Source organism: Pygocentrus nattereri, chromosome 7 (assembly GCF_015220715.1).
Source record: "Pygocentrus nattereri isolate fPygNat1 chromosome 7, fPygNat1.pri, whole genome shotgun sequence".
Classification (NCBI taxonomy): domain Eukaryota; kingdom Metazoa; phylum Chordata; class Actinopteri; order Characiformes; family Serrasalmidae; genus Pygocentrus; species Pygocentrus nattereri.
In genome coordinates this window covers 13,434,950-13,447,031 of record NC_051217.1, presented here as the reverse complement: position 1 = coordinate 13,447,031, position 12,082 = coordinate 13,434,950, and the positions used below count along the sequence as shown (strand labels likewise).

Genomic DNA, 12,082 nt, shown 5'->3' with positions numbered 1-12,082 from the left:
TGTCCTTTGATTAATTCAGTAAAGAAAAGTGAAAGGCTTGTGGCAGGTCACACAGATGGAGCAGTTTTCCATTAGACCATTGGCTGCAGCTGCCCTGCCTCAGTTTTTGTCATCGCCTCATGTAAAATGCATGACAGTGATGGAACACGCATTAAGCTTGAAGTCAGCTGTTTTTTTTGTTGTTGTTTTTTTTTTCCTATTTGATTCCCCTCTGAGACCTTGACTTAAAGGGGAGCTCCATTGATTTTTTTTTTTAATCTCTACATAACGGAATGACTGACATATCGACAAAGTCATTCAGAGTGGTTTGGCATGAAATACTTTGTTCTAGAGAAACTGGTGATACTGGTGATAGGAGCCAGACATCTGAAGAGTTTAATGCCTCTAAAAGCTCCTTCACAGAAGGTTTTTACAATAAATTGGTATGATTGCACTGATTGATGCTTGAGACATTGTTTCATGATTGTCTTGTGATAAAGCTTTGGCCAAAAATGTGTTTTAGTCCATTTATTTTAATCCGTTAATGGGGAAGGGATACATGGAGTGTGTTCGGAGACAAAATAGTCCCCAAATAAACTTTTTTTTTCATTATTTACTCTCATCAACATTACACATACAAGCTCAGAAGACACCTGTGGGTTTACTGGTGTTTCCTGGGTAAATAAATGAAATGACTTTATTTGCAGTGTAGATACAGGGACCCCTGCTTCCTATCACCATATAAGTCAGTACGTTTCTGTAAAAATGAACCATCTCACACCACACCACTCTGAATGGCTCTGACTGCATCTCAACCATGAAGCTATGAGGACATTTCTAAAATTTCGGTGTAGTTGCCCTTTCATTAGTGATCATTATCAATCCCGTCGGCCTCTTTCCTCTCTCACTCTGCACCAAACGGTCGAGGCTGTTTCGCATCTTGGAGCACGCGTGCATGTTCGGTCTCGCGGACGGGCGAGAACAGGCTTTCTCCCGTCGCGCGCGTTTGTCTCAGCACGAAGGCGTGAAGGGACAGCGCTGTTTGAAGTAAGGGGCTTGCTTTGGCGTGCACGCGCATCTTTCAGCGGGCGGACAGCGCTTCGAAGCCCGGGCTGCGTGCGCGCGCTGACCCCCTCTGTTTCAGACCCACTTTGAAAGTAGACAGCGCGCACGTGCACGCGCTCGTTTCAGCGCCAGGCTGTGCTCTGCGCGCGCGCGCCAGGACTCAACCGGTGGCATATTCAACTGAGCCGCGCCTCGCGCACTTTTTCCACACACGTACACGCACGCGCGCGCGCCGCAGCCGAGCTCGAGCCCGAGCGCGCCACGGGATGCACTGAAAGAGGGTTTGGCTGTATCGCGAGAAACTTGGACGCTTGAAGCGGGAGCAGGTGGAGAACCGAGAAGCCGGCGATGCTCGCGCTGAACCGAGGCTGGTGATAGCAGGGCGGACTGCGGCGCGAGGAGGAAGACGAGGAGGAAGAAGAGGAGGAGGAGTGGTGGTGCGGTGCTGCCGAGGAGCGCCTCCATTCACAAGCATGCTGGTGGGCAATGCCTGTCGACAAAGAGGCCGGGATTTGCCAAAAAGCACTGGAGCTCTTGACGGATCTCTGTTCTAAGGGGGAAGTGCAGAACGAGAACTGTTTGGATTTCATTTACTATTTCCGAGACCTTGCCAGACCGCGGTATTCAGAGTCAGGTAAGAGGCGCAGCTGGAGTCCCGGCTTTGGATGTCTTTTCATCATGTTTATCGCCTTAAACATCATCAGCTGATCGATTCCGCCTCTTTTTTTGCTAAATCAGTGACTTGTTGCTCTCAGAGCGGAACGCCGTCGGTGTGTTTTAAGTAGTAAAGCACGCGCATGCAGGCTACCTGTAGCACAATGCTGCTCAATAGGGAGCTCTACCCATTGGTCAGCTCCGCTGATTGTCAGTGGAGGTGAAAATCTGCCACCCACCCACTTGGCACTGCGGTGGAGAAAATAGCAACGCTGAGGCTGCCCTACACCTTTAAACCGCAGCCCCGTTACTTCTACTAGCTCAGGATGGTGGACACTACCTGTTCATAGTGGACACACTTCTGCAAGAACTAGACTTAAAAAAAACTACCCAAAATAGCTACATGGAGCAGTGAGAAGAGCCATTTATGGCCGTGGAATCGAGAAGTGAAGAAGTTTCTTATTTGTTTGTTTGTTTTTTAAAGTCGAAGTAAAACTTCCCACGCTCTTAAAGGAGAGGGTTCTTTAAGAGTTCTGTGTAGAACCATGAACACTCAAAGAACACTGCATGATTAAATGGTTCTTTGCAGCACGCAAGGGTTCTTCACATGGAAAAAGTGTTGTGTATAGTTCTACGTAGAGCCTTTTTGGGAAAAGGTTCTATGGAGAATGTTGTATATGGTTCTATATGGGACCTTTTTGAAAAGGGTTATTGTAGCACCCAAAAAGGTTCTTCCATTATAACAATGTCAAGCTTGTAAAAATAGTAGAACCTTATATAGAACCATATACAACACATTCTCCATCAATCCAAAGAAACCTTTATATGGTTCTTAGTACTGTAAAGGAGTTCTTAAGATTGATGGAGAATGTATTGCATATGGTTCTATATAGAACCTTTTTGAAAAGGGTTCTATGGAGCATTTGTTGTATATGGTTTTATATAGAACCTTTTTGAAAAGGGTTCTTGTAGCACCCAATGTCAAGCTTGTAACAATAGAAGAACCCTTTTCAAAAAGGTCCAACACAGAACCATATGCGACACATTCTCCATCTGAAGAATCCTTTAAATGTTTCTTCGCATTGTGAAAGAGTTCTTCAGATGGAAAATGTGTTGTATATGGGTGTACTCAGAACCGTGCCACCATTGGTTTCAAAAAGGTTCTACATAGAACCATATGCAACGCAATGAAATGCAAAGAAACACTGAATCATGCACATGGTTCTTTGAGTATTCTTGGTTCTGTATGAAATCGTTTTCTTTACTAAAGAACCTTTGGATAACCGTCTTTTTAGGGGGATAGAACCATTCATCCAAGCCAAGAAGAACCAATCATGATCCTTCATTTCTAAGAGTGGACCTCACCTCCAGGTGTCATCCTACTCTTTATCCTACAGCTGAGGGATCAGGAGATTACACATATATTGCAAGAGGAGACAGCAACTATATTGCAATTAAATTAGACAATCTGTGTCAAGTTTTCTGTTTCTCTCTCTCTCTCTCTCTCTCTCTCTCTCTCTCTCTCTCTCTCTCTCTCTCTCTCTCTCTCTCTCTCTCTCTCTCTCTCTCTCTCTCTCTCTCTCCCTCTCTCTCTCTCTCTCTCTCTCTCTCCCTGAAGACTACATGACCCATTTAATGCCGGCATGAGATCACATGCATTTGCTTTATTGAGTCCTCAAAGAGCAGTATTTTAGGAGAGTGGCTGTACAGCACAAATGCGGTGGGAGATGAGAATATTAACATGTTGCCTATCAATCTAAATTCTAAGACAAACACTGGGTGTCACATGATTGGATGTCAGTACACCCTGCAATTATTGGCTGGATGGTGTTCACGATTGAGTCTCAAAAGCCAGCCATGCACAGCGGAGCACAGTCCTGCGCAGCAGTCCGGCTCTTTTAAGAGAGAGACAGTTGCGCAGAAAAGCAGAAGCAGAAATTTCTACCACCCACGAACGGCAGGCAGCCTTACTCCTCCTGAATGGTAACAGGACAGCGAACATGTGATGATGTTCAAGCTTTCTGTACTCAAAAGTGTGGTCAATCAGGACTCGGGGGTGGGTGGAGGGGTGGGGGTGGTGCGGGGGGGCGGTTTGGGAGGGCATATCTAGCTGTCACTCTTTTTTTGTTTTTTGACACTAGTGCTGAAAATTCCATCCATCATTCTTTGTATGTCTGAATTCCATCTTTCTCCCTGCCTGCCTTTCTCTCTCTCTCACTTCTCTCTCTCACATCTCTCACACCTCTCTTCTCTTTTTTCTGTCACATCTTTGTCTCTCGTTCGTTTTTCTCTCAAATTCTTTTCTTTCTTTGTATCTCATTCTATCTGTTTCAATCTCTATCTTTCTTGCCTCTTTCCTTTTCTTTTATATCTCTCACATCTCTCCCTCTCTTAGTCTCCACCTGTCTGTCCCACTCTGTCTCAATCTCTTCCTCACACATCTTTATTTCTGTCTTTTTTCTTTCTTTCACTCTCATGACTCTGTCACTGTCTATCTCATCTTTTTTTTTCTCTGCCTTACATCTCTGTTTCTCTCTCATCTCCTTTATTTCTCATACCTCTCAATCTTTCTTACACGCTACATTTCTGTTTATTTCTCACATCTCTCTCTCTTTTATCTCTCTTTTTTCTTCCCCTCTCATCTCTCACAATTATTTCTTTTCTATTCTTTATCTTGCATCTCCATCTGTTTCTCTCTTTATCTCTCTGTCTGCTTCTTGCTCACTCTCTTTCACGCTTTTGTGATTCTATTTTTCTTTCCTTTTTCCTCTATCTCTCAAGTCTCTCTCTGCATTTCTTTTTTTTGTCTCACCTCTTTTACTTATTTGCTTGTCTCTATATCTATTTCCCATTTCTCTGTCTCTCTTCTGTCTGTGTTGCTCTCAAACTTATTTTCTCTCTCTCTCTCTCCCCCCACCCCAAACCCCCCACCCCACCCCTCACTCATACACACCCAAGTTGTATTGACAGCTGTTCATGGCTGGCAGTGTCAGTTCAATGAAACACAATGGACTATTTTCTCCTGAGGAGTCTCAGAGCCTTGCTTTAATAAAGACTCACAGCTGAGGCGTGTCATCTCTTTTAGAGTGGATTCCACATCATCACAGAAGTGAGAGGTGGAGAATAGTAATAAATTGGCATTGCTAAGATCATTGTGACTCACAGATGGATGTTTTGCGAGTGCATGTCTGAGGAATTCTGAGTAGCAGTAGTAATTTGGCATCTGCACAATCATGTAAATGCATTTGGCATCTATATACATCCACACACACACACACACACACACACACACACACACACACACACACACACACACACACACACAGACATACCTCTCAGACTTCTGGATGTATTGACAGGTTGAGCATGGCTTAACTCTGCAGGTGAAATGTTAGCAAGCAACGATGTGTCACAAATGTCACAATGACACCAGCTGCCTTTTACATTGTGTGCACATTTTGGATAGAAGTGGAAAAAATCTTGCCACATTAACATAAATGAAAAAGAATTACTATTTTCATTATTATTTCAGGGACACAAGGTTCGATGCCGGCAGTAACAATAGCAGAGAGAGAAAGGGAGAGGGAGAGAGAGGAGTACAGAGCTGTACACAAATTAAAGATTCATGCAGCTGGATGCAAATGTGATTGCGAGCAGAAGGAAATACTATAACTGGCCTTTAGTCAAAACAAACTGACCCACCTCTGTTGTAGAGCTCACTATAGAACACTGTGGCGTTGCACCCTGCAATTAAATAATCAGTGTAATAAAGGCTGAGCAAAGAGCAAAGCAATAATTTCCCACCAGCTCAACAATTTAAATTAGTACATTTATGTTAGTGCCATGGTAACAGACATTGTGCTTTCTGGAGTCCACGCAAATATATTTTTGTGCCAACTTTTGATATAACAGGTTAGGTCATGAAGCATTATAGGACTTTTTGAGATAGATAATATGTGTCAGTCACACATATGTTGCATCTGAAACACACACACACACATATTATATATATATATATAATCCCACTTTTTTTTTTGTCAGCTTTGTTTTTTGAAAAATATATGCCCATTTTGAACTTGATGCCAACAGGTTCCAATGTAGTTGGGATCGGGGCATGTTTACCACTGTGTTTCATCACTTCCTCTTTTAACAAAACTCTGTAAGCCTGAACTGAGGGAACTGAGGAGACACTGTAGTTTTGAAAGTGAAATGTTTCCTATTCTTGCTTGATATAGGATTCTAGCTACTCATCAGTTTTTCATTTAATATACACCAAATGTTTTCAGTGGTGATAGGTCTGGACTGCAGACAGGCCAGTTTAGCGCCTGGACTCTTTAAATACAGAGCCATGCTGTTGTAATACATGCAGAATGTGGTTTGGCATCGTCTTGCTGAAATAGATTCCCTGAAAAAGGCAGCATATGTTGCCAAACCATGTATATATTGTTCAGCGTTAACGGTGCCTTCACAGATGTGCACATCACTCTTGCCATGTGCACTAATGCACCCCTATACCATCATGGATGCTGGCTTTTGAACTGTGCACCAATAACAAGCTGAGTGGTCTTTAGCCTGGGGACACAGTGTCCATGATTTCCAAAAAGAATTTGAAATGTTGATTTGTCAGACAACAGGACACTTTTCCACTTCCCCTCAGTTCATTTTTAATGAGCTCAGGCCCAGAGAAGCTGGGGTCTTCTTTGTGTTTTAGAGTTTTAACTTGCATTTATGGATGCAGCGACAAACTGTGTTCACACACAATGGTTTTCAGAAGTGTTCCTGAGCCCTTGCAGTGATTTCCACTGCACAACCATGTCTGTTTTAAAAGCAGTGCTACCTGAGGGCCCGAAGATCACGGCCAGCAAATACTGGTTTTTGGCCTCTTATTTTGGTCTCTTGCATACAGAGATTTCTCCAGAGTCTCTGAATCTTTTATTGTTATGTACTGTAGATGATGAAAAGTAACAGTTCTTTGCTGTTTTATGTTGAGAAACAGTAAACCTCTCCTCATTTTTACTTCTGAAAGACTCAGCCTCTTGGATGCTTTTTATACCCAATCATGTTACTGACCTGTTGGCAATCAACCACTAGGTGTTTTTAGCATTACACAACTTTACCAGCCTTTTGTTCCCCTGTGCCAACATTTTTGGAATAAAAATAAATACACTTTTTCAATTTCAACAGCTGATACATTTTCTTTATACTATTTTCAATGAAATATAGGCTTTAAATGATTTGCACATCAATGCAGTTTGTTTTTATTTACATTTTGCATAACGTCCAAACTGTTTTGGAAATGGGGTTGTATATACACGTATAAGAATATACAGTACTGTTAAAAATATATCATCTGAGAAACTGTCATGTGAAGCTATGTATTTTTTGTTATATTGTGTTTTTATGTTTATCAGTGTGTTGGCTTAACCATTTCTAAAGCTCTTCTCAAGGAATCCCAGCTACTTACATCTTACGTCTAATCAGTCCTTCATTAAATTTAATCAGGTGCAGCTGATGAAATCTAACAAACCCATGCCACAGCTGAAGTGCAGTGAAAAATCAAAAACTAGAAATACTTACATTTTACCAAATTAATTTTAATTTGTATTCATTCTTATGTTATGTAGTGATGTTACTGGAAAAAAACACACACACTAGCTGCTGACATATACTACTATATGTTTTGACACATATTTTATGCATGATTTTTAAATCTTAAAGATATTTCTTAAAGATATCTACAGGTTTCGGCTTAAATGCTTAATTGATCTTAGCTGTCTATTACTTTTGAACAGTACAGTTTAGGTATGTCATGATAGCAAAACTTTACTAGTCAGTGCCAATACCAGTGAAATTCCATGATTCTTCATACCCAACTTGTTTACCATAGTAAACAATTAAAAACAAAACAATAAACCCATCTGCTCCAACAAATACTGCTTTATTAAAAACATTTTTTCTGTGCCTCTGACAAGCTTCTGATATGGTTGGCTGCGTATGTGTTTGCTGACTTTGTTCCTTCTTGTCCTGGTCGACATCCTAATCTCTTTGATACTGTGAAAAGAGAATTATGAGATTTCAGTTACCGTGTATAGTTAAATGACTCTACAAAACCAGAACAGTCTGCATGCACAATGTAAGCAGCAGTTCAAAGTGATCTTTAATGCTAACGCTGTATTTTGATGACAGATGACAGAGATTACACAGTGAGGACAGTAGAACGTGATAGCCTTTGGCATTTAGCTATTGTAAGCATTGTATGGAATGTAGTTGGCTACAGAGCAAAGCCACGAGTCTCAAACAAAAACAATGATAACATGTATTTCAGGATAAGCATAACCAGGACAACACTTTGGATGTAGTTAATATAAATTGAAACTCACCTTGAAATCTTTGAATAAATCTGGATATCTGTCTTCAAGGTGCTTCGCATAGCTGGAAAGGTTTCCTCCTTTTGTCTGAAGTTCTGTGTCACCGTTTGCATACAGGTTTTTGTGAATCTGTTGTTCATTTGTGATGGCGCTCCTCCAACGCAGTGTTTCCATACACGACTGTTACTCTTTTTTTTTTTTCTCGACGAAACACTTGCCATCTGCACCACCATGCTGGTACAGGTTCTTTTTCCACCTTTGGCATTTAACAGCAAACTAGAACTTTGTAGGTGTATGTGCTGCCCCTGTCAGGTCTGGAAGAGCCTACAGTGCTGTAGAGAAACGAGAATTGTCACGTTTTCAGAATTCTGGCATCGACTTGGTACTGAAGCATCAGTTCTTGTGACATCCCTAGTACATTACATGGTATTTAGTATATAGTATATAGTATACAGTATATAGACCATTATACCAAATTAGTTCAAACTGCAATCTCACAATTAAAAAAAAAAAAAAAAATTATAAAAAAGGAATCATGAATTAATAATTATTTTGTGATCTATTTAAACCCAGGCCATTTATTGAGATAGTAATTAGCTAAATATATACAAAATCATCATTTATAGGGTACTGTATTGGGGGTGTCTGTCCCACACACACACAGTAGTCAGTAGTTGGAGTCTTATTTAGCCACACCCCCGCAAGTGAGACTGCATCTCTGTCCCTCATGGCCACATGGTGAGCAGATAGATCCCATTGGTTTGAAGCAAATGTCCCCAAGTCATGAAATCAGTGTGTAACTTTAAGACGTGTCACTGCTAAAACATCATTTCTGCCATTAAGCAAATGTTTTTGACAAAATGGTATGTTCAATAATTTGAATACAACAGACATAATTGAGTGTCCCTCAAAGAAGAAAGATTTTAATCTAAAGTCTAAATCAATTAAAAGTCCCAAATGTGTTTTATACTATAAGATAGAAATAATAGCTTGTTTTTGCATATCTTAATTTAGATGTATGCATTGCTAAAGAAAAGGAAAATAAATTAAGTTAAAACCCTTTAAGGTTTCAACAGCATTCTCTGCAGACTAGAGAAGACAGCACTTAAGACATGTGGTAAAAACCCACTTACACACAACAGTGGTAAAAAGAACATTTAAGGAATTATTGTGTCTTGCTCATATAAGACTGAACCAGAGCAATGCATAAATGTGTGGCTGGTTTAAAACATTCACCAGCACACCAGCATAATGACATCAAAAATGCCAGACGACTGCAGACCGTAATGTTCTTGACCTTCTGCTGTTCTGTCGCTGCAGCCTTGATAGTAGGCATTCTGACGTGAGTGAGACTTTTTACTCTGACTAAAACATTTCTTTACTAACTCATATAATGAAAAAAGTACACTAAAGCTTTCTCGCTTTAGCTAGATGCTTAAATCATGGCTAGAGATTTACTAACCTGCAGAGTTTAGCTCCATTCCTGGTGTACCTCATTAAAGAGGTCAGGAACATTGTGGGCAGTAGAGGAAGTGTGTTAAATGAGAAACAGAACTAAGCCTTGGTTGCATGTTTGGACGGCTCCTTGTGGTTAAGTACATGAGCTCTGCTTTATCCAGTGGCTTAAAAGGGTTTAAGGTGTTTGACACAATGACAAGCTCGTGAAAAATAGTCTACGCATATTTATTATGTAAAAACTATATGAAACTATGTGAACTACATTATATGAAAATATATGAGATGTCTAACATTTTTTTTCTTATTTTTTACATTTAACTGCAAATTGTCTCTGAAAAAAAACCTGTTCTTCAATTTTTTTTTCTAGATCATTTCAGTAGAGTAGTTGTCGATGATTGTAGAATGGTGAACGGACAAACAGAAACAGTCAAAAATTATTTTACCAAAATTTCAGTATTTTAACTTTTTACAAGTTAAGTTTTAAAAGTAAATGTTTTTGCCTTCTCCTGTAAAACCATATTGGAGATGCTTGGGTTCATTGGACAGTGGTGAAATGGTCCATATGCTTATTCTGCATACAGTAGTAAGTGAACACTTTGGAGGGTTCTACAAACAAACATAAATAATTTACAACACCTTGCCTCTATGCTGAGTTGACAGTTTATCAAAAATATTTACCTTGCCCTACACTCACTGGGCATTTCAGCAAAAATGCCTACCATGTGGGTTCACGTTGTAGATGCTCAATTGAACATCTGCAAAATAATAATTGACTCTCCTCTCAGCCAGTCAGAACCATCTCTGAGTGCTACTTCCCCCATTAAACCAAGGAAAAACTTAAACTCAACTTGCAGTGAATGGCACTGACATAAAATTGGTGAAATGTCAAAAGGTGTTACTGGAGAGTTTGCAATTCAGACACATGCTTTACTAATCATCTGCAGGATGGTGCTCTTTTGGATTAAACTAGGTTTGAACTAAGATCAGACTGTCAGAATTATTAACAGCCTTTAAGGTCAACTAAATTTGTATCTGCTACCACTCATTTTAATGTGATATCTAATGATAAATAATGTCACAGAAAAGTGTTAAAATGGGTTTCCTTAGATCCATCACCAAATATCCTCCTTAGTAGATATGAAAACTTGCTGCTGAAAGCATTTCCTTGGTTACATTATTCTTGACATCATTTCCAGAATCCTTATGTTTCGCGTTTCAAACTGTCGTGTGCACAGCCTTCATTCAACAAATGAACAGTAATTGTGCATGAAATGTGCAGAATATGTTCTCTGTAGAGGCTTCATTGACTTTGTTAAAATTGACTGGGGCACCTAAACTTTTGCGCACAACATATTTTCAGAACCATTTCATTCTAAAATAATGAAACATTTTTTCAGAGGTTCTCTTCTTTATGCTTCTTTATCTCCATTTGTCCTATTCAAAGGTTGTAGCTTGTGCTACAGATGACACCAGGTGGCCTGAGCTAAAAGTTTGACACTAATTAAAGGAGGTGGGACTTCTGCAAACTCAGAATTTTGCAAATGGTCAGTTACAGACTGTAGCCCATCTGTTGCACCACAATTTAATGTGCTGCAACAGAGGGGCTATAATCAGTCATTGTAATCCACAAAGTGCACCCATATAGTTGGTATTTCTGGTAAAATTGCCAGTAAATGTACATAGAAGGTTTGTGTGGGAAGGTGCCTCAACTGTCCCTGAGGTACAGACACGAACTACCTTTATCAGTTAGTCAGTTTCAAAATTAAACCAGTAGTTTCATTGTGTTTCACAACCATCAATGAGATTCTATGTTATTCACTTGGCAAGGAAACACTTGTGTGTTTCTTAAGGTGTTTATACTTACATTTCTTCCACTGGCCCAAATTTGGTTGGGGTCGGGGGTGGAGGGGAAACATAACTCAATTGCAAATTAGAACCCTGATTAAACACAATATAGAACTTTAGTTGTAGTCAGTAAGAGAAAGAAGTGCTTACCTGTCCTACAGTTGTTTTCAACACTTCCTTAGTGTGCTATGATTGTTGACTTATGCCATAACATTTATTAATAGTCCTTCCATTTTCTCCCTAAGTAGGTGTTTGCAAAGTTTTTGCAGTGACATGCATGTCAGACTAAGAATTTTAGTGACACATTGGAAAGATAAAATGCTGCTGTTATTGGTAACAAAATTAAATCTCTATACTGAATATATATGATAATTATGTTCCTGTTCATTTTATTTTATTTATTTATTGGTATATTTTATTTACACAGTTTTATTGTTTGAATTACACACACACACACACACACACACACACACACACACACATATATATATATATATATATATATAGAGAGAGAGAGAGAGAGAGAGAGAGAGAGAGAGTTAGTCCTTCTGGATATCTGGGTAACACATACATGCATACATACATACATAAACACATGCATACATAGATGGATCTACTGCATACGGCTACTTCATTAAAACCACCTTGCCATAAAGATGCACTTTGTAGTCCTACAATTATAGACTGCAGGTCATCTGTTTCTCTGCATACTT

At 39.8% G+C, this 12,082-nt stretch overlaps 1 protein-coding gene across 1 annotated transcript in view; it reads left to right on the top strand.

Moving 5' to 3' along the window:
- Positions 1-897: 897 nt before the first annotated feature.
- syt9a (synaptotagmin IXa) overlaps positions 898-12,082 on the top strand; it is a 38,452-nt gene continuing 27,267 nt past the window's right edge. The window contains exon 1 of the mRNA XM_017708860.2: positions 898-1,678. Within this exon, the coding sequence (XP_017564349.1) occupies positions 1,531-1,678 (148 nt within the window). The 5' untranslated portion in view covers positions 898-1,530. The remainder of the gene's footprint in view (positions 1,679-12,082) is intronic.